The sequence below is a fragment of the Festucalex cinctus genome, chromosome 5 (assembly GCF_051991245.1).
Source record: "Festucalex cinctus isolate MCC-2025b chromosome 5, RoL_Fcin_1.0, whole genome shotgun sequence".
Lineage (NCBI taxonomy): Eukaryota > Metazoa > Chordata > Actinopteri > Syngnathiformes > Syngnathidae > Festucalex > Festucalex cinctus.
In genome coordinates, this window is record NC_135415.1 from 22,636,049 (window position 1) to 22,658,900 (window position 22,852).

General features: G+C 38.8%; 3 protein-coding genes across 4 annotated transcripts in view; 1 reads left to right on the top strand and 2 right to left on the bottom strand.

Moving 5' to 3' along the window:
• Positions 1-1,640: 1,640 nt before the first annotated feature.
• Positions 1,641-9,108, bottom strand: fbxo4 (F-box protein 4). 2 transcript variants are annotated; one of them, XM_077522722.1, is made up of 8 exons: positions 8,823-9,108; positions 7,218-7,477; positions 6,931-7,151; positions 6,299-6,383; positions 6,041-6,213; positions 5,680-5,873; positions 5,436-5,539; positions 1,641-1,813 (listed from the first exon to the last, which is right to left on the bottom strand). In XM_077522722.1, the coding sequence occupies exons 1-7, from the start codon at positions 8,961-8,963 to the stop codon at positions 5,447-5,449; spliced, it is 1,167 nt and encodes a 388-aa protein (XP_077378848.1). In that variant the 5' UTR covers positions 8,964-9,108; the 3' UTR covers positions 1,641-1,813; positions 5,436-5,446. The 2 variants fall into 2 exon arrangements, with proteins under 2 accessions (XP_077378848.1, XP_077378847.1); XM_077522721.1 differs by lacking the exon at positions 1,641-1,813 and having other exon boundaries at positions 5,194-5,539.
• A 16-nt stretch (positions 9,109-9,124) lies between these two features.
• Positions 9,125-13,075, bottom strand: rimoc1 (rab7a interacting mon1-ccz1 complex subunit 1). Its single transcript, XM_077522723.1, has 6 exons — positions 12,909-13,075; positions 11,778-11,887; positions 11,191-11,337; positions 10,895-11,026; positions 10,610-10,724; positions 9,125-10,163 (listed from the first exon to the last, which is right to left on the bottom strand). Exons 1-6 carry the CDS (start codon positions 13,000-13,002, stop codon positions 9,928-9,930), a joined length of 834 nt encoding a protein of 277 aa, XP_077378849.1. The 5' UTR covers positions 13,003-13,075; the 3' UTR covers positions 9,125-9,927.
• Positions 13,076-14,696: 1,621 nt separating this feature from the next.
• oxct1a (3-oxoacid CoA transferase 1a) overlaps positions 14,697-22,852 on the top strand; it is a 36,339-nt gene continuing 28,183 nt past the window's right edge. Inside the window, exons 1-7 of the mRNA XM_077522681.1 lie at positions 14,697-14,950; positions 15,826-15,934; positions 17,170-17,260; positions 18,379-18,514; positions 18,688-18,837; positions 19,184-19,290; positions 20,099-20,159. Coding sequence (XP_077378807.1) covers positions 14,855-14,950; positions 15,826-15,934; positions 17,170-17,260; positions 18,379-18,514; positions 18,688-18,837; positions 19,184-19,290; positions 20,099-20,159 — 750 coding nt within the window. The 5' untranslated portion in view covers positions 14,697-14,854. The remainder of the gene's footprint in view (positions 14,951-15,825; positions 15,935-17,169; positions 17,261-18,378; positions 18,515-18,687; positions 18,838-19,183; positions 19,291-20,098; positions 20,160-22,852) is intronic.

Here is a 22,852-nt window from a genome sequence, read left to right on the forward strand (position 1 = left end):
TTGTTCTTTCATGTAATATTTAAAGCGACAGTGTGTAGAAATTTTGCCATCAAGTGGTGAACTAATAGAATGCACTGAACTAATTTTGAAGCGTGTGCATTTTGAAGCACATGCACTACGGTGCTTTGAGAGACCACCAATTACAACTATGGTAAATAAATTGGTGCTAATGCTTTTTTTTTTTTTTTATTTTTTTTTTTACAACATACACAAAAAAAAAAAAAAAAAAGAGCAATGATGACAAGACGTTGAATCGGTAAGACTACCGAATGAACAATTCTGAGCTCTTAAAAAAAAAAAAAAAAAAAAAAAAAAAAAAATTGGTACTAATGCTAAAAAGGTGTCTTGTTAGCTAGATAGAACAGATTTTTCTTGTTTAGAGGCTAGGGCATAAATTCAGATCAAATATAATATATAAAAAGTATATATGATATGGTAGAATTATTGCCATGGCAGATATTGAAAATATCAATAATCAATGCTAGTAAGTAGATATTTTGCTAGCTTAATGAATCTGAATTTTGATAGTATTAAACCATTTTCACATCTGATATGACAACGTAGATATTTATTTCAAGCAGATAGTATTCCAACGTATACATTATTATATGGACATATTAATTTGGACAAAATACTGTAGCTGTCTTACTAGCTTAATGAAATATAATAAGACATTTGGCCACTTTTGTGGCTCACGTGGAATTTCCACAACTCCAATGACGGCCTCTGAGGCTGTCAAAGGAAGAACAAGTCCCCCCCAAATCCAGCCCACCTCTCCCCGTCGACCCAAAAGCCATCATCCATCCATCCATTGTCTTGACCGCTTATTCCTCACAAGGGTCGTGGGGGGTGCTGGAGCCTATCTCAACTGGCTCTGGGCAGGAGGCAGGGAGGGTACACCCTGGACTGGTTGCCAGCCAATAGCAGGGCAAAAGCCATCATTTGGAGTGGAAACACTGGAAAGGCATGTCTGGAGAGATGAGAGGGAAAGTAGGCAGCCCAGTCGCTGTTTGTACTGAATTGCACATCACCCCCCACACCCCCTTCATGCATCTTTGCCTGTCTAACAAAGAAACTTATATGTAGAAAAAAACAACATTTTTTCGTGCCAAAACATTTTCGGTGTCAATTTTACATCTTTTAGTACAATGGTAGGCGGGGCATGTGATCAATTAGTTCCTTTGTTATAGAACATACCTCATTCCTACCGTCATTCCTGTGATTGTGTTTTTCAAGTGATCATGTGGTCTCATGTTGTATTAAATACAACAGGGGGAACAATGCATCTGGCCCAGTGGACTTGTACATACTTGTGGATACAACACAACAATTTCAAAAATGGCAACGAGAGCAAGTAAATCTATATAAAAACCCTTGAATTTCACATTAGTTATTTGTCTGGAGACTACTTCATAGAAAGCATGCAAGTAATCGGAACTACAGTTTTAAGATTTCATGCCAAAATATAGAAATTAACGTGAAGAGCAATTTAAAGCCATTTTGTTTATTTCAAAAATTCCATCATATGCTATCTAAAACTAGCAAACAAAAATACATGTAGATGCTATACAGTATGTTTCTTTGGGCCATATTCCAGCAAATTGTACCCCCCCCCCAAAAAAAAAAAAACAGGAACAATGCTTGCTCCTTTGTGTGTTTGTGTTCCCAGCATAATGGGTGAGTGGCCTTTGTGTCACCCCCCTTCAAGTCCCCTGTAATGTATTTAGGGTGGTTTCACATCACAAGGGTGACACTTCCCAGCGATGTCGGCGGCTGTACTGCCTATTGGATTAGAGCCAGGTGAAGAGGATGCCTGCAGGGGGGGAAACACACAAGTGCACAAATGCATGTTCTTTCGTCTATTTGTGAACATTCATTGTTATAAAACATTCTCTGGCCCCTTTACCCCAGTTATGACCATGGCTGGTAAACAGCCAGTGCTCTGCAATCGCAGTTGTTTTTCTTCTGGTACTCCCGCTTCCGCCTCCATTTCAAAAACATGCATGTTAGGTTGAAAACTGTAAAATTTTCCATAGGTATGATTGTAAGTGTGAATTGAATGGTCTATATGTGCTCTGTCCCACTAGAATAGATCCGCCCCTAGCCAAAGCAATTTCTCACATTCAGAACCAAAGCAAGAATAATGCATAATATGATGACAATTTTTAAAGCAGTGTTTACTTGAGAATCAGACTTTGACACAGACAGCAGAAAGTAGAGGAACAGTTTTGCTTCCGAAATTGAAATACCTTCATTCATGAGGCAATATAAAGAGCAATGTTTTACTATTTTAGTCCAAATACTTTATTTGCATGTCTAGAAAAGCTCTAGAATCAAATTTATTACTATTAGTAGTTCTCAGGTGTGTCTCATCCATGGAGATGCCAGTATCGCAACCCTCCTCCTAATCCTAAAACTACGAATTAGTGACCAATCTAAAGTGTTCAAATGGTCTTGCTCTCTTGATGATGCAATGTTAATAGTTAAACTAACATACTATTATTGGAGTTTCCTGAAAAGTGAGGATTTTGGAGGTACAAGGTTTTGGCCCAATGGCAGCGATATGTGGAGGGCCGTTAGAAAATGGCCACAAACGGCCCCAGGGTCTGAGCTTGGACAGTGCTGGTTTAGATCCTAATTAGGAAAAGTATGGATCAGAAACATGTAATGCAGTGGCTACTTCGAATAAGTGTCCGACTATAAGATCTGGCTTCATGCAAAATTTAAAATTCAAACTGTCTAATGTAGCCGACTTAAATTAAAATTGATGGTTCACAGCATGGGCGGCACAGTGATTTGAGTTAGCACGTCCGCCTCCCAGTACTGAGGACTCGAGTTCGAGTCCAGGCTCCGACCTTCCTGGGTGGAGTTTGCATGTTCTCCCCGTGCCTGCGTGGGTCTTCTCCGGGTACTCCGGTCTCCTCCACACAAAGACATGCATGGCAGGTTAATTGGGCACTCCGAATTGTCCCTAAGTATGCTTGTGAGTGTGAGTGCTTGTTCGTCTCCACGTGCCCTGCGATTGGCTGGCAAACAGTTCAGGGTGTACCCTGCCTACTGCCCAAAGCCAGCTGGGATAGGCTCCAGCACCCCCGCGACCCTTGTGAGGAATAAGCGGTCAAGAAAATGGATGGATGGATGGTTCACAGCATGTTTTAAGAATATGCCACTTGAACCATTAACCCACTATTACAAAACATTGGCCTGCATAAAGGTGACAGCAGGAGGGCAGCGAGGGCAAGTAGCGAGGAAATTGATGCCAATTGGCGAGATGGCGCCAGGCGAGTAAGAAGCGCAGAGTATCAGCATGAGAGCCTCGCCATGTGCAAAACAACACAATTAAGTGGGAGGCTTAATCATAATCAGTGGAAGCATTATGCAAATGATGTTTTTTTTTTTCCTCTTTTTCCCCTGCCAGTGACCACCTTAATGTCAGTTGCCATCACAGAATACAAAACAGGGACTTAAAGTGGATGAAAAGCCACGAGTGATGATGTGATATAGCAGGTGACTGGAGGAAGAAATGACGCAGTAGAGAACTAGATATTAAACGACTTATGTGCCTCTTTGTTTTTGTATGGGCAGCTTTGGCTCTCTATTTTTATACAACAGGTTACACATGTTATGCGAGCCAACCGGCTGTGCAACATTTTCCAAATTTTTCCTACTTTGTGACAGTTATGGCCTCAAGTTTCACAACGAATACTGCAGAGATTTAAACAAACAGGCCTGCAAAACCTCTTCGCTCATGTGCGCCCACTTCTCGGTGCCATGAAGGTAAAAAACAAAACAAAAAAAAGCGCTGCAGGATTCCACCTAACATTCTCAACACAATTATTTCCAAGAGGGAGTCTCTAAATGCATCGACCATGCGTGGTATGCGTCTGTAAAGCGGCCTAGGCCGAGTTAAACTGTGGTTCCATTGTCATGACATCATACCCCAGAGGCCTCCGTTTTGTTTGGAGAAGAAAAGAGACAGCTGCAGGTCTGTTGTTCGTTCGACCATCCAACATGATTACAGACAATACTGCAATGTAAGTTACCCTCAGAATAGTAAGTGCAGTAAAAGTTGCATGGTTAACTATACTGGTTGAAAATACAGGCAGATTACACTGACAATGACATCACAAGGGCTCAGGTAAACCAATCATAGCTCAGCTTGTAAATGTCACATAAACAAACTAAGAAAACAGGTGAGCTGTGATTAGTTACCTGAGCCCTTGTGATGTCATTGTCAGTCGACAGCAATTTGCAAAATGTGCTTTTAAAGGTACTAATTGCGCATGAAAAGTAATGAAAATATAAAATTTATTATAGGCAAAATATTAATGTTTGACTGCCAAAAATAACTAAATAAGTAAAGTATCCCTTTAAGGAGAAAAAAAAAACAAAAACTTTTTTTTTGTTGGTAGGCCTCTTATACAAATCAATGCAAGTCACTATTATGCTTCTGTTGAAGGCTGTTTACTATATCATCTGTTTAATAAAATGTAAATTATATTCACTTAATTGTATTGCTCATCTTAGACTTTGGTTTCCTGCGTTGTAGTAATTTCCATTTGCCAATTATTGTTAAATTTTTCCTCGATGCTCACTACTGCAGGATTACCAAAAAAGAAAAAAAAAATCTGCAAAAAAAAAAAAAAAAAAAAGCAAATCACATTTGAGGAGCTAATTATTCAGATTCACACTGAGCCGGTGTCTAATGCTTAATTACGGTTTAAACAAGCTTGGATAGCACATTTTCTTTTGTCAGAAATGTTGTAGCTTAACTCCAAACTGTAACTTCCGTTCAACTTCAGAGGTTCCACTGCAGCTTTGCCACAGGTTTATTTGGTAAAGGTAGCGCCACTGCACGCAGGCACAAATGGGTTGCCTCACCACATCCCTTTAAAATTCATCAGGGGAAAAACAAAGCACAAGTCCGTGTGCCTTAACGTCCCTAAATTGCATCAATCGGTGCACTATGACCAAACCTGTGTGTCTATAAAAATGATTATGGAGGCTAGGGAACATTTTGATAGGTAGGTTGGTACTTGTAACAGATTATTTGCTGTCACCTAGGTAACCAGAACAAAAGAGCATCAAGGAGGCACATTATCTTGTCAGGACTGGCAAAATGATTGTGAACTGTAAACACTGCAATGGCTCACTTATGAAGCATCAGCTCACAAACAGTGCACATTAAAAACATGCATGACGTGTTGTGTTTATTCTGAATTGAAAACAAAATAAAATACCCTCTACTCATTCTGTTCTTATTTTAGGGAACACTTCATAACAGTTATATTCTACAGGAAAATCAATATTATTCAGACAAGATTACCAATTACCGGCAAATGGAGTTTAGGAAAGAAATGGCAATGAAAATAACTACACTGACTTTTCAACTGGAAAATCTCTTTATATAATAAAAATAGAATATTTTTCCTTACATTGGGTTATGCTAGCTATCATACACTTTAACACCCGAGGACCTCAGCAGCCAAGAAATACCATCCAGAAGACCGGACAGAGATTCTGCAACTGTATCCTGCACCTGGTTCAAAACAGAGAAGGACGGGTTGCTCAAGGGCACATCAAAAGTAACCAAGAAGCAGACTTAATATTTCATCCACTTGTTCTTTCAGATGAGCTATTATTGCCCCACCATTTACTCATTTATGAAATGATAATTACCATCCAAGGATTAGGGAGCTGAGGCAGTCCGAGCCTCTTTGCTATGTCAACACAGGGTGTTCGACGCCTGGTTTTCATTCGGGTGGTCCCGACCGCTTCACTTTCCTGTCTGGAGATGCACGAGAGCACCAGCAGGGGGATGGTTGTGGAGCACAGCACAGCCCTGATCTGAGCCCCCTCAGATTCTCCTTCACCTGTTTAATACATTTAAATTGTCACTTTGCATAAAAGGAAGTCAAATTAGTGATTTCAGGAAAAATTTGCATGCCAATGCTGAACGGAAATTTTATTTTATTTTTATTTGTGGTGAATAAATGATGATATGGACTAATTTCCCTAAATCCAGTTATTGGTCTCTCACCTCTCCCCAGTTCAGCATTCGCCACATAGATGACCCCTTCCACGACCTGGCACACCTGCTGCACCTGAGGGGCCGGCCTGTAGACTGGCTGACCCGAGTCATTGCTTCCGACTAAAGTGAAGAGTTTACCACTCATATACTGCTTCTGCAGTTTGGCGCGGTCCCTCTCTGCCCTGCGCACAAACAGCGCAATGACACAACCTCCAGACAAACAATCGATCATACTATACATAGTTTTCATGGTTTAACAACACTTACTTGTTAGTCGAATAAAGTGTAAAGATGTTGAACTTGTGCTGGTTGTTGAACATGTAACTGATGCCAGAGCCGATCACTGAAGGTCCTGAAGGATTAAAAAAATGGGTTAGCTTTAAGTTGGACAAAGTGAGATGACACTTAAAAAAGCCAAGACTGCCACCTATTGGTGGACAAAGCACAGTGCACAACCACAACGTGACTAAGAACACTGTTTTGTATTTTCATATCCTTGGAAAGGTAAACAGAGGCATATTTCTGTAATTTGCTGCTCGGTTCTTTGGAGTAGGACTTATAAAGATAATATACATCTGTGATGAAAAGTTTGGGCAAGGTCTGAATAAAACACGATTTCAAAACAGCAAAGTTTGAGCGGTATTTCTGCAACACTGAATACTATGCAAAGGGCCTGTTGACATCCACCCATAACATTTTTTGTAGTACTTTTTCTATTAGACCAGGCTCCGAACAAACTAAATGAAGCGCCTCTCATTTCACATTCATTGGCCACTAGATGGAACCAAAACCAATATTTAGTTTTGACCTGAAGAGTCGAATTTGTGAAAGTCAAATCATGAATATTTGAGAGTTCATACTGCCACAAACTATTTAAAGAAATAATTCTAGCGCCTTACCGTTGGTGTGACTGTTCGGAATGACTGACATGGGTAGAATATCCGAGGCGTGCATGAGCTTGGTGACTAGAGAGACATCCAGTTGCTCCATGCCGGGCCCGAACATGGCGTAGCGCGGTTCAGCTGAGGGCACCAAAGACTGGAGGAAGGACGTCAATACTCGGTACGGTGGCCACAAAGGAAGCCATTTCTGTCTGCATGACGGACATCCTTTCAGATACCTGCAGGAACACAATAGTCATTGAATTCTCTTAAAATGAAGGTAAGTCTATTTAAAAGTCACACACTCTGCCATGTAGTCGATTTTGGATTCTGTCCTTTCGTAATCATCCTGTTCTGCATCGTCATTGATGACCGGTGCTTCTGGCGCCTCGAGTTGCGGCATCGTTAAGTGATCGATGGAGGGCCAGTCAGGCATGTCCCTGAGAAGGAAGAATTTCCACAGCAATGGATCTCGGACCAAGGCCCTCCAGTAACGGCTGGTAGCTCCCAGGCGACAGATGTCCACAGAGGACAGCAAGGTCATGATTTGGAACTGCACGTCCACCTTTAGAATGGAACTACTGTAAGTATCTTCACCATCATCATCTTTGATATTGCGTTTTATCATTTGCAGTTGTTTAGTTTTGTTTGGTTTGTCATTTGTATGTTTTTTGATTGGCTGTTTACTCTTTGTTATTCTGTTTATCCATCCATTTTTGTAACCACTTATTCTTTAAAAGGGTCGTGGGGTTATTCCGTTTAATTATTTGTATTTTTACATTTAGTTTTTTGTTGTTTTTTTAATTTTCTGTTGCGTTTAGTTTTTAGTTGTTTAATTAAGGTAGTTTTTTTTTTTTTTTTAGCTGCTGTTGTGTTTAATTTTTTGTTGCTTCATATATTTTGTGTCTTTTGATTTGCTGTTGTGTTTAGTTTGCTCGGATATTCGCTTTTGAATTTTTGGATTTATCATATTTTTTTGTTTTGTACTCCAGGCCACCAGTTTTTACTGGCACACTTTTTTTTTTTCTTCCAGGTTTCATTCGGGCAGATGCGTAGGGAATGTGAAGCCAAAGCATAGGGATGACAGTTGTTTCTGTCTCTTTCTGTCCATCTCATTTGCCTCAAATTTCCTCTTTTGTAGAACAATCTCTCATTAGCCCATTTACTTTGCCATTTTCGCATCAATTTGTTTAATGACTATCTTGAAATTGACCAAACTTGGACTCTAAAAAGAGAATTGTTGAACTGATTTAAGATTAAAAATGTAATTGACTTAAAAAAATATCACTTCAATTGTTACAGCCGACTGAATTAAGTTAATCCAAAATGAATATATTAAGTTTAATTATCAGTTAACCTTAATATATTCCCTTTGGATTAATAGATTCACTTTGCATTAATTTTATTCAGTCGTGTACCAATTGAAGCATTTTTTAATTGGTCAATTTGTAATCTTAAATTGATTGAAAAATTATCTTTTTAAGAGTGTAAGGGAGTTTGCCCAACTGTGACGTCTTTTTCCCCCAATTTGACAATTCCGAGTTTACGTCACAATAGGTGACTTACTCGGTGAAATAACGTTGAAAGGGCATTGGACTTTGGATCGTTGTAATTTGATTTGTGAGGATTATCATGATTTCAAAATTTAATTAAATGTCGGTTGACTACTATAACAATCTGCCTGGTTTGTATGCTAGTCACAGGCAAAAGCAAAACAATATAGTTTGTTTACGCCATGTACAGGAAGCATTTGCATTGCGGAAATCAGAATATGCAAACCTGGATGTTCAGAATTGTCAATACAGCACTAACAAAGTTTTCCCCCCAAATTACGGGTTTCTTTTTAATGGACTATGAAAATTGTAAACGAAAACACTTAGAAACCGCTTGGTCAACCAATCAAAACTCACAGGTAAACAGTCCAAGAAGCCCGGTTCCTCTCCATGATCCAAAACGACGTTTCTCACGCCGGAAGGCCAATAAAACTCTTTCAAGCGCCTAAGGCTTCGAATAACAACTGATTCGCTATGACTATTAGTATTTCCTGCCATGCCGTATTGACACGCAACTTAGTGAGTTTACATGGTGTTGTTGCAATCACGCCGTTTAATATGACGTGCCCCTTCTGACTCACTTCCTCATTGACAGCAGGAGTGCATTGTGGGTATTGTAGTCCCTCAATCATACGGCGACATTCACAACACACACTTGGTAAAACAACACGGGCTTTATTGTCACCAGGGACATAAAAAACAGAAAATTTAATCCAAAACAGCACGTTCTCTATTAAATGCTAAACAAATAAAATTAATTTAATGTTGAATTTTTTTGCAATAAAAGGGGGATTACAAGTGGATTATGAATAAATCTAGACATACACTTTCACACTTTCTGGAAAAACTCCTTTGCTTTGTGTGTATTTTATACACATTTACAAACTTGTGTATAGAGTATAAACAGATGTCAAATATTAAAAGCATACCAAAATGGCAACTTAAGAATAAATAAAAATGTTACTGTGCAATGTTTCATTTTAGGCTGTTGTCAATAAACAATTCTTAAAAAAAAAAAAGAAAAAAAAAGTAAACATTTTTTACTAAGAATCTTTTATATTAATATTAATGTTATTATAACACATTCTTAGAGCAAAACAAGTGCTCTAGACAACAGTCTAGAATGAAGAGAACTGCTTTTTCTTTCTCCAGCAGAATGAGTTAAAAAAATAAAAATAAAAAAAATCTCATGTCAGTTTTACACCACCTGTCTTATAATGCCACTGACCTGGACCATGTGGTGTGGAGTGAGGTCCAGCTGACCTTTGGCCTTTGCCCAAATACATTTGCTCCCCTCACTTCCTTTTAGCCTTCCGTACAATGTACCCAACCTGGTGTGTTTTTTTTTTTTAATTCAGGGATTGGGAGGGAAAAAAAATAAAATAAAACAAAAAAAAAAAACACTGAATACTGACGTCAGATCTGTGTCCGAGGACGACCCGCGCGTGGAGGCGGCTGAGCTTCACTGTAAAACACTGAGGATCTCCTTGGCATTCTCCGTGTTCCAGCCCTGGCCCTGCAGCGGGCCCTCACAAGCGAGCACGTACTTGTTGAGGATTTGTGTGCCAATGTCCCTAAACTGGAGGTGGTCTTCTTTACAATCCACTGTGTCACCGCTGTAGTCTTCGTACTTCACCGCCCAGAAGCACATTTCTCCAATGTACATCATGGTCAGCAGGTGTGTGTCTGAGAAAATACCTTGGGAGAACACGTCAAGGGCTAAGTCACGATCAAATATTTGTGCCATACAAAATCCAGTGGTTTGAAGCAACTGAGTACATGCAACAAGTAACAGTACGAGTGGTAACTGCACTATAGTACATAATTCAGGTACCTGTAGTGGTGCCACAACTTAGGAGTTTTTCCTCATAAGCCCTTGTTCAAAATTTCATTGCAACAAGAAAAATATATTCAAACTGTTCGCCAATGCCTGGCAAACATTTACAACCTTGAATAAATCTTGACGATAAACTTTGCAAACATTCACCCCTCAGTGGGATACAGGCTTTAATGATTCGAATCAGTACTTCTACTTTCACAAGAGTATTTTTGCAGAAGCATTTATACTTCTACAAGTACGTTTTCCACCTCTTCAAAATATGGATGGGGAACCCCCCCCCCCCCCCCCAAAAAAAAACAAGTACCTTCAGATAGGAAGCCTGCTGTTGCAGTGTCATGGAGCACCACCCCATCATTGAGCTTCACCGAGTTCCTCACCTGCAGCATCCGCATTAGGTAGCGCACCCCTTCTTGAATGCACTGCATGAACATGATCAATAGCACCAACAAAACCAATCAAGAGAATGCCATAAAAGGCCAAAAACAAAACCCCAAACTGAAACATTGATTACTATGAGCAAATTAATGCCACCCTTTGAGAAAATGTTTAAATATTTCTGTACTTTTCTATCATTTTGACCATACGGTACCTTCATGAATGTCTCCTTGTTTTCCTTGATCCATTGCTTCCGTTGATGAAGGGTGTGGCAGTACATGTAGAGCAGCGCACCACGTCTCCAATAGAGGCATTCTAACAGCTCCAAGCCCAAAACAGCCTGCACCTAATAATCCAAATAATTTCACATTGTCACTGTCAAGGTCATACAATTCACTTGTATCACGCTATTCAAAACTGATATCATTGTTTGACTTTGTCACTGTCTGATTAAAACTCACGAGAATGAAAAAAATAAAGATGGATTTCACACAGAGGAACCAACCACACCTCTTGAGATGGCGCTAGTCTCCCCACCAGAACTTCCGGCTCAGTCAGATCTTGCAGGAGCTGCTGGATTTTAAACGGTGAACAGTCCTCCGGAAACGCTTGATCCACCAGTTTGTTCTCTTCGTAAAATGTGATATCTAGGATCACCTGCCATACACAAACAAAATGTAATGTTTACACTTGTATTTGTTACTACTACTGTACTTCACCATGCAGGGGGTCCGCGGTTTGAAGATATGAACATGACACAATGAAGTAGTTTGAACAAGAAGGTTACTGCCGTGCCGATTATAGGCTAAACGGACAAGTCGATGTGTCAAATTTACCAAACAGCAATGACCGTTAGAAATTGAAGTCGACTAATTGGCTATGATAGAAGACGTGTGTCAAGATCATAGATTTATATATGAATGGACTAACAATGAGGCTTGTGTCCCGTCTCGACAAGTGAAGCAATGAAGTAACGGCACAAAACTGACAATTACAAAATGCTAAAGCCCTTTAAATTACAGCTGAAGAGAGCCCTTCAATCAGACTGTAACCAGATGACTCTCTGTACAACATGAACGTTTGACACAATAAAGTACCTGTGTGTAATCCTGAAGCAACTTGGAAAGGCTGCTGCTCTCCCCTCCTTGTCTGTAATAGCTTTTCAACTTGTCCAGTATGACAGCCGCATTTTGTAAATAGTCATCATCTGTGAAAGAACACGGAATTATTGCGGATGCTTCACTCCAGTAGTGAAAAAACATCCAGTCATCATAATAAGGGTTGAGGGTGGGATGGTGATCTCAGCTGATCTTCGGTGAGGGGTGGACTGGAGTGTTACCTACACTGCTTACCAGCTAATTTGCAGGGCACATAAAGGCATTATTCAAATTTGTGGACAATTTGAGTCTTCAAATAACCTAACGTGCATGTTTTATGAATCAGGGAAGGGTCGAGGACCCGAGACAACATTGTAACTTTTGACCTCTCAACTTTGAAGCAGATTTATGACTAAAGTTCATGTATGTATATTTTTCTTTAACTATGGAATAACATACAATAGTAAATCATATTGTCATTAAAAAAGTCGACCAAAACATGCTGACAACCAGGCACAAATAAATTCACTCCTACAGCTAATTTAGTCTCAATAAACGTAACATGGTTTTTGCAACCTGTCAACTGACATGTTTGTTGGAATTTTGGAGAAAAATGGTGATCTGAGACAAGATTCGGACTCGGAATCCAAGAATCGCGAGGCGCACCACTTGGTCAAGGTTTCCGTAGTAAGGGGGGGAAAAAAAGAAAACTATCGAAAATGACTACAAACAGAAGCAAACAGATCAGCAGTGGAAAACTTTACTGGGAACATGGAGGCATCGCAGTCATAAAATTACAAACGTAAATTGTCACATTTTAACACTTTAGGGTAAGTAGGACGCTAGCCAAATGTTTGCTTCTGAATGTTGAAATTGAGAAACCATCAACGAAGCAAACATAACCAAAAAGCGTAGTTTGATATTATATCCCGGTATGCATAGATATGGCGCTATCTGTTAGAAGGCTTATCAGAAGTTAAAAACGTTACATCGGTGCAGCTGCTGTGGTTGCATCGCACGATGACGCTAACAACAGCTAACTCGTTAGCCGGCTAAAAACGAAGCACGACAACCAGGCGACGCCGACAGACAACACGAATCGGATAACAGACATATATTTTGAAAGGTTACCTTGTTTCTCGGCTTTGAGAGCGGAACACTTGGCGTCAAACTCGAATATCCTTCTCTCCAAGTCGAGGCCTTGTCGCCTGTAGTCGTCGGCCATGACTAAAACTACTAGTCACGTGAAGGTAGTCACGTGTCCAAGCAACGCCAATATGGGAAACACGTTTTATTTTTTATATTACTTTTTTTTTAGAACTATAATATAATATTATTTCCAATCGGGAAATAAGACACACATAAAAAATGCATTGGTAGAAAATTATAGAGCTCGAAAGAAGAATACAAGCACGATCGATAAATTGAGCCTCACACGATTATGTCGTGTGACATCACGCTACGTGTGAGGTGCATGTGTGTGTTTACTGTTTACTGTCAGAGGGACCTTCCTTTGTTACACAGTGCTGTTAATTCAAAATGTTGGAGAGATTTTTGAAAAGTATTAATGTGAGAAAATTGGACACATCACTACAGTTGATTCAAAAGCTGTAATTACAAATTTCATGAATGATAACAAATATCTAGCCTTTGGGATCAATCTTATGCTCCCATTTGGCAAATTTTATTTGCATAAAACAATAATTTCCAAATCCCTTCCTAAGTTTCATATATTTCTGGTGTACGTATACACTGAAAATTGTTGGTCAAGTGTCTTTTGTTGCCCTTAATTGAATTTATTTGTGCCTTATGTTATTTTCTTTATCTTCGTTGTTTAGTTTATTTTTGTTGTTTTTTTAAATGTAGAATTGTTGATTGATTTGTTTTCAATACTGTGGATGTAAACAAGATGGGAACTTTGACCTGTTTGTTGCAATGCTATGCTATGCTATTAAATGCAAAGTTTCAATTAAAAAAAAAAGCGCTGTTAATTGTATTTGATTAGATTTTTAAATTGATTAGTGTTGTGACTGTTGTCATTTGGTTTTGCATTACACAAACTCTCAATTCCTCAAGTTATCCAGTCATCATTATTAGGGGTGTGCATCGGTCTAATAGAAGTTGATTTGTAATCGAACAGAGTCGTACCTTTTTTTTTTTAAAAAAAAAAAAAAGAAAAGAGCAATGATGACAAGACGTTGAATCGGTAAGACTACCGAATGAACAATTCTGAGCTCTTCAAAAAAAAAAAAAAAAAAAAAAAAGAACAGAGTCGTACCACTTTCAAATATATCAAGAATCAGATAGACCGAGATGACGGCAATGCCACATTTCTTATTTATGGAACAACAAGAAACCTATTGCATCACACCCTCACAATCTTTATCCGTTAATTGTGTGAACATTTTCATCTCAGTGTAAAAAACTGTTACAAATAATAATAATAATAATAATAATAATAATAATAATAATAATACTAATTGAAAATAGTTCTTACAGTAATTTTTGTCTACAAATTTGTATTTGTCTCCATTTAATGGTAATAAAAACTACTACTTTGTTCAGATTTTTATTGAGTAATATGTGACTGTAGCCGAGTATACGGTAAGAAACAAATATTTTCATTCTGCAGCATCAAACAGTGTTGTGCAGTGCTTGACAAGTTAATAGAATTTGTGTGCTTTCTTTGTTTATAGGTTACCTGAAAGTGAAGAATGTTGTGGGTTTGTCAATATCTTTTAGTCACCCATTAGCCTACATAAAAAAATTAACACCTGTACATTTTATGAAATTATTCTACAAAAGCATAGTTGTCAAATTTGAATATTACAATATACGTACCACCAATCAAATTCAAATCAAACGATACTGGTTGAACATGACACATGGCAACATTACGATGACCGCGAATGCACCATATTACCAGCGCATCGAGATCGAGACGCCAGCCAATGTGACTGCAGCGTTGACTTTATTGAGCTAAAGCTATTAGCCAGTAGCTGCATGCTAACAGCTAGAGTCTATTGTGTGTACGCCTCTCCTCCTGTCCCCTGCCGTCCGGGTGCCTGTGTTTTAACATGACATTCAAAGCCTTGTATCGAGCGGACACTTTTAAATACCTCAATGGTCCATGCAGAACCACGTTAAACTTCGTAAAGCGTCCATTGAGCAAGGTTGGTAGCCTATTTGTCTGTCTTTTGAATTTACTGCACAATGTGGTTAGGACTACGTGGAGAAGGTCACAACAAACATTTGTATTTTTTTTTTTGGTGTTTGTCGTTTTGTTTTTAATAATCCACTAAAAAACGTGCAGACTAACTTTGGCTTCTAGTTAGCTACACTATGCTTATGTTGATATTTTTTTTCTGCAAAAGAATAAGCAATAACATCAGTACAATGTAGTGACACACCACAAAAATATGGGCTATTGTAGGTTACAAGTGCTTGCATAATCGCATCTGACACAAATTAACTTTTAAGCAATGTTTTCCATCATCTTTCCATGTGCGACGTTTGAATGCTATTTATATCAACTAGTGTCATGTCTGATATAACAAACTTCAGGACCGCGCTTAGTACTAACTTAAAAAAAAAAAAAAGAAGAAAAAAATAGATCAATCGCTGTTATTTAATTTAAACAAATAAACAATAATGTTCAATGTGAAATATGTGTGTGGTATATCTTCATTCACAATTGCAGTACAGTATTATCACATATTCTCTACTTACTAATACGTTATTTCTTACAAGAGACATGATAAAAGTTTGAGAATTTTGGTAACTTGTGACTCTTGTCACCAGTAAAGCTAGGTTCGCTTTATTGCAGGATTTGTTCAGTAGCTTTGCTTATCTTCCACTTGTGCCGTTATGCAAACAGCTCTTTGTAATGGACAAGCATAATTAGTTTTCACCACCATGACTGGTTATGTCCACTTCTCATCCTACAGTATATTCTAAAAAGTTTTTTTCTCCCCCCAAGATACACACTTATATCTGAAGTTGTATTTTAAATTGGTTCAAATCTCGCTTCTTTCTCTGGTGTTTACAGACATGTAGCTGCTACTTTTCGACCTCCAGCCAGAGAAGTTCAAAGTTCTACTCTGATCCTACAGAGGCAGTAAAGGACATCCCAGATGGGGCAACCGTACTGGTCGGAGGTAAATGCTAATAATTTTGGAGTTTACATCTTATCCCTATGCTTGTGTGAATTATCTCCTGACACTCTGGCTTTCTTCCACAATACAAAAACACACATGCTAGGTTTATTGAAGACTAGGTTGTCATTTAGATGCGACTGTGACATGGTTATTATCTTCAGTTTTTATTTTTGAACTTTGGTTTTCAAATTTAGTTTTAAGAGCAGGGTTTTTAGTTTTTATTAGTTTTTTTTAATGCTTAGTTTTAATTTAGGTTTTGTGTAATATATAAGTATTGTGTATTGTGCAATAAAATCGCAACAAAGATACAAGTGAAAAAGTCTATTAGCTATCAACTAACAGATGAGCAACCATCCACAAATCATACAAGTTCTGTATAGCAGTCCTCAGAACTTGAAGTGTAATACGTGCAGCGCAAAAATACCACTTCAAGGGTTTGGTAAGGTTTGTATCACAACACAGGGCCCACTGTAAAACCATACAAGAGACACATGGTGTGCTCTGTTTGTTTATGTTTAACTTACAGAGTCTTCTGTCCATCCTTGTATAAAAAAAGTCCTTGCATCTAGGTTGACATTACTTAAATACAGGCTACGGCGTTCTCACTTTCATTCCCTTGCTGCCAAGTTATAAATTTCTCAAGTGGACTTTCATATTTGTGGCTATTATTCCCCTTGAAGTACATGTATAACTTGCTACACTTGGTTTAATCTCTGACAAGGTCACAGTCAAAATAAATCCGACCACTTTCTCTCCCATGATTGACAAACAGCTAGTGACAGACTCATGAGTATTTTTAAGCTGATCTGAAATTCCCTTTTACATGGTAGTGTAACATCAGCAAACATCTACTATTATGCGTCATTTTGTTGACTTAGTTAATTCGTTCTGCACTTGAATGGTGTTTGCTCAACAGACGCACGCACATTCCACAGCTTGTATTTATAGCAAGTCAGCTGAGACAACTCTAAAACATTTCCATTGTCCTCACCTGCATTCAAGGATGACCACACAGAGAAAAATCAGTATTATACAGTTTAGTATTTGGAAGATAAATAACTGGGGAAAAAGGATAAATCATCTTATTGTTTATCTGCGAATATCTACAATTGTACTGCCCATTATCATTGTAATATTTTTTTTTGTGTGTGTTCAGGGTAAGGAAAAGTGCTGGAATTTGACCTTGAAGGCGCATGACTATATACCTGTATGTTTGTGTTTTTGCTTCAACACAGGCTTTGGTTTATGTGGCATCCCGGAGAATCTCATCAACAGTTTACTGAAGACTGGCGTGAAAGGTCTTACTGCAGTTAGTAACAATGCAGGGTAGGTAATACTGAACATTAACACACATGTGCGTATTGGTAAGCTTTTTCAGTATGAATCAACTGGTTGCGATGAATGTGTAGGGGGGGGTGGGGGTGGGGTGGGGGTGGGGGTGGGGTGGGGGGGGGGTTACCTATAATGAGAGCAGTACAGTGGTTTTTCCACAAGGTCAGCTGGTTTGCGGCCAGTCAGCTGAGCTGCTGTTTTCTACATACAAATGCCCTCATTATTGTGCATGATGCATGATGGTGTGGTCCATTAAAGGAAAAGTTAAAGAATGAAACTCTCCCACTCCCACCTGGCGAAAAGAGCCCTGGGATTGAATCATACCATGTATCGAAAATTGTGTTTTAAAGAATTCACGACTAATATATCTAAATAAATAGCATTCATTTATTCTATTGTTGTGTGTGTCTCAAGGATTTTTTTTGTTTTGTATAGCAAAACTGGATCAGCGAGCTGATGTTTATGTCCACAGTTATGACCAATACTGGATTTTTGTAATATCATCCATCCACTGCATCTCATATCTGTATGCTGAAGTACTGAATGTCACATACCACGTATCATAGAAAAGGCTTCTGCTTTGGTTAAATATAAATTCACTTCACGTCATGATGAAATGTTGAGCCAAAACCACCATCTCCTACTCAAGTGTACAACAATCATCTTAAACACAACACATTCACAATGTGAATAGTTGCTGGTGCATTACATTCCAAACCAGTAGATGGCAGCATATTACCAGAATTTAATCAGTTTTATTAACAGACTGTGGTCCAGGCCTGGACAAACAGGATACATCAACAAATAGTTACATACAAATATACAGATATGCTATAAGAAGCCTGAGAAAAATGCCTGTATCTAGTATTATGTAGAATTGAACCTGATTCAATTCTTTAAGGCGTTAATCCAGCATGAATTCTATTTTTCAGAAGCATTGACTCTTGCACTTATTTACATTTCAGTTGTACTTACTAGATCATCTAGATTTATTGAGTAATAATCTCAGATCATCATTCTGCTACTTTAATTTTCTTTAGTGTACCATAATGTGACTCCAAGTGTTTAGAGTAGAATCCAATGTAAAAGTTGAATCTATTTTCCCCCCTCAGTGTGGATAACTTTGGACTCGGCCTGCTTCTTCAGACCAAGCAGATCAAAAGGATGATCTCCTCCTACGTCGGGGAGAATGCAGAGTTTGAACGACAATATTTGTCTGGGGAGTTGGAAGTGGAACTCACTCCACAGGTTGGTCAGGAAAGCATACTTTTAGTTGATGTTTTGATCATTCTGAGAACTTTGTCGGTTGCCAGCAATTCTCTGAACAGCTACTGCTAATGTTATGACACCAGAAATCTCAGTTTTGTTCTCTGGAAATATGTTTAATGCAGCACTTCTATTTTGTTATATTTCCACCACAGGGCACCTTAGCGGAGAGAATCCGAGCCGGCGGGGCAGGAATTCCCGCCTTTTTCACCGCTACTGGCTACGGCACGCTGATCCAGCAGGGAGGCTCTCCTATAAAGTACAACAAGGATGGCAGTATTGCCATTGCTAGTGAAAAAAGAGAGGTAAAATTGTTGATTTCACTCATTTGAAGTTTTGTGTGGGAGAATTGTGGTATACAAATAATGACTTTTGGATTTGTTTTGCTGATGGGAAGTCCCAAAACAATAATACAAGAAAAGCCTGAATGGCTCTGAGCCGTAGTTTAGTTTAGTTATACGTGTCGTGGTTTCCTTTTTACTCTCTTTATTGTTGCAAGCTGGTTGTCTTTAAAAAAATGAAAGCAAGCAAACAACTACTAATGTATTTGTCTCAGTCATTGTGCAATATTTGGAACTCCAATTTAGTTGTTAATACTTAGCTCAGGCACATACAACATGTTCATCTTCAACTGTGTCTATTTTCATACAGGTGCAGGAGTTTAATGGCAGACACTACATCATGGAAAAGGCCATCACTGGTGACTTTGCTCTGGTCAAGGCATGGAAAGCTGACAGGGCTGGAAACGTTGTGTTCAGGTAACCATTACCATGGAACAAAGAAAACAGAAGATTGTGTTACAGTGTACGTTGGCATCTTGACTTAACTGGTGTCCCGACTTTCTCAAAATTTTCAAGTAACTAGCAATTGCTTGTCATTTTTATTTATTTTTAAAACGCAAATAGGGAGCATTTTCTTTATGTATGAGTACATTGAGTTATGAGCTTGGTCACAGAACAGATTAAACTTGTATGTCAAGACATCACTGTTTACGAAACAGGCAGCTCTTCCATTTATTCTTTCAGACCCAGCAATTGTTTAGTAATCCCCTCATCGTTTTCATAGGTGAATGCAGGTCTGTGTTCTTTGAGTGCATTTATTTATTTATGTCCTTGCAAACTAAGTTTATTTAGACCTTGACTAGAGCGGCTTCTGTGGCTGAATTGAATCAGTATAATTTAGGTCTGCAATAGCTATAATATGTAATCATGGTTGACATGCTGAACCATTTACGCAGCAAAGATAAGGTTGGGGAATGATTTAGCCTTTCAATTAAGCAACTTTTAAAGTGAAATTGCAGCAAAGCTGCATTCAGAATCACCAATTACACCATAGCCTTTACTTCTATACCATTTGATTGCTTTGTACAGCCTTACTGAGATCCTTCTGCTCCATCTGATTGCAAATGACTTGTTTGACCACACAACACTGTTATAACAAAGGTCTGTGGTGCCATTTTCAACCACAAGAGCGCAATGTTTAGCAGCATACTATATGAAAAACGGTTTCTTTTGTGGATTCTATTCTAGTATGAAATAATTCTATTTTGCATTTTATTTGCCATAGGAAAACTGCTAGAAACTTCAACCAGCCCATGTGCAAGGCAGCCAAAACCACAATAGTTGAGGTAGGTTGTGTTTTATTGCATATGTCACGTTCAAATATCCTCACAGAGCTTGCAGTGGCCCATCTTCTAACGTTCCCTTTTTAAAATCCCACAGCTGTATTAAACTTATTTGACTCGTAATGCACTGTGTAGATTTACAGTATAGTTGCTCATATTATGGTATTATATATTGACTCCACTTGGAGCCTACGTCCCCATAATTGATACCAATGCCATGCACGTGATGCACTGCCAGTGATATGAGATGATACGCAACACATGCAAACCCCTCATAAAATACAACACAATCTGACAGAATTTGAAGCAATTAAGTACAATATGACACTCTACACAGCAAATCTGTATTTCCAGTATTCGATGAAATCTGGTGTAAACACTGTTATTCTGACACTGTTAGGAGGATAAAAAATTACTCTGTCAAAGTGTTGGAGCGAAAGCTAAGTGTAACCTAATCAGCCCTACCTTGAGTGTTAAATTGAGCACACCCTCATTTCCAATGAAGGACAAACTACAAATTTCCAGCGTGCTGCCGGCATTTCAATCGTGATACATGCTGTTGTTGTTGTTGCTGTGGTTGTAGCAGTGTGGAACAGTGGTAGAATGGTCATCTCCCGACCCTGAGAGTGTGTGTTCGATCCCAGGCCAGTTTTGTTTGAAAATACAAGTAGACAGTCAAATCACATCGGGGATCTAAATTTACACATCAATGCATTTATGTATGTTGTTCACTCAGACCGCATTCATATACACTGATAGTTTTGTATATGCAGACAACACTATTAAGAGCACCTTCTCTTAAAAATTAGAGTTGAAAATGCCTTCCTATATCCTCTGAGATGGAAAGTGAAGCAACACAAAGTGGCAGACCTGTACAGCACAGTCATCACATTTAACCACCTACAGAGGACAAAGGGTCCTTTCTTTCTTTTTCTGTAGTTGTGTAACTCTCAGATATTGCAGAAACATTGGAAGTTTTAATATCTCAAGTGACCTGCCGCCTCGGCTCATTTAAGGTGTCAGGTCGCTCGGCTCCTTGTCACATTCCGTTCAATCTCTGCGTCTGGTTATCTACTTATCTGCCATTTGACAGTGAAGAAACGAGAAAGCCAAGTTCTATTTCTGTGTCTTTTTTATGTGCTTTCTCAGCTTCACACCTCCCATATACTGTAGGCACCCGTTGAGTCTCTTGTGTGTGTGAAAAATCTAAATCCCAAGCTGACAATGAATCAATGGCTTTTGTGAATACAGTATAGACAAAATAAATTTCCTTCCTTTGATGCTGATTTGAAGTTTCAATGCAACTAATATGTTTGTTTCAACACTACACAGCTGTCGATAAGGCCGCAGTATGAAATAATGTTGTCGCTAATTAGTTGTAAGACAGCGGCATCACAGAACTCTGTGACCTTGATGTCAGCCAAGGGTGAGTATGAGTGGAATTTGGGAAGTCGGTGCTACACTTGCCAAAAAGAAACAGCCCAGTGCTGTTTTTCCACGGTGAAATAACAAGAGGGCATAAGCAATGGGCCAGCAAATGTGTTAATGTCTGCTGAAGTTGTGATGGCGATGCTAGTGACATGAATGACAATGCATCTCTCAGTGAGAAAGACAAAGCGAGAGAGGCAGAAAGAGAATTGTTGGCTTTAAATTGATTGACTGTATTATTGCTGTCTGAATTATTATGAGTAAAATGCACCAAAACCACAAAATAATTTACGACATTTAACTTTAATACACTGATGGCCAGGCCACAATGTTGGTGGATGCACGACACGTGTGCCTCACATTTCTGAGAGTCAGCATTTGAATGTCTGCTCTTGCCTCCCTTGTGGCTGTTGCATGTTCTCCCCATGCTTATGTGGTACTCCGGCTTCCTTCCACATTTCAACGACACACAGGAATAAACATCTGGGCTCCAGGAGAAACCCAAGAGGAGTAATGAGTGCCGACTGCACAAATGGAACCGCAGATTTGAAAAAGAGTGGTGGGAAGCATTTTATGAAGAGAAAAGACTGATCAACAGTAGCTTGGAAATGGTGCTGTCATAATGAGGACATATTCAATGCTGATGAGGCACCTCCAATAAAAAATAAAAAACACTGAGGAGAAGGATGTGACATCTTGTGGGTGAGATTTAAATCCCACAGCCAGGATGCACCTGCCACACTGATATTTACAAGGACTGACTCAAAGCAGGAATGAATACAAGAAATGTGTAACATTACTTTTTAGAGAGGCTAATGCTACAAGTAGAATCTACACAATATACACATTTCCCATTTTACGTTCCCTGCGCGTAATGTAGAAGCTGAGAAATGCTAAGGATTTTGTGCAATCAACTGTCTTTCAGTCACTGTGCACAAGGTTTACTCTTATCTTGTTATGTGTCGTTAAGATATGAACATTATCTATGTCTGACCAGCTAATTGGTGACAATAAAGTGATAATCCTGTTTTGCAATACATTATAAGAAGCACCTGTCAGATAGTGGGGCAATTACCACCTGGCTGAAAATAAATGTAGCCATAAATTGGCTGTCTGTATTGACACCATCATGCTAGTTGAAGGCGCGGAAGCCAACAATAGCTAGTGTTGTTTTTGTGGATTGAGCATGTGTTTTCTGCTATCATTCTGTATGCACGTCGTCCATAGATGACCTACTGTAAATGTTGTTTATCACTAGATGCAAATTT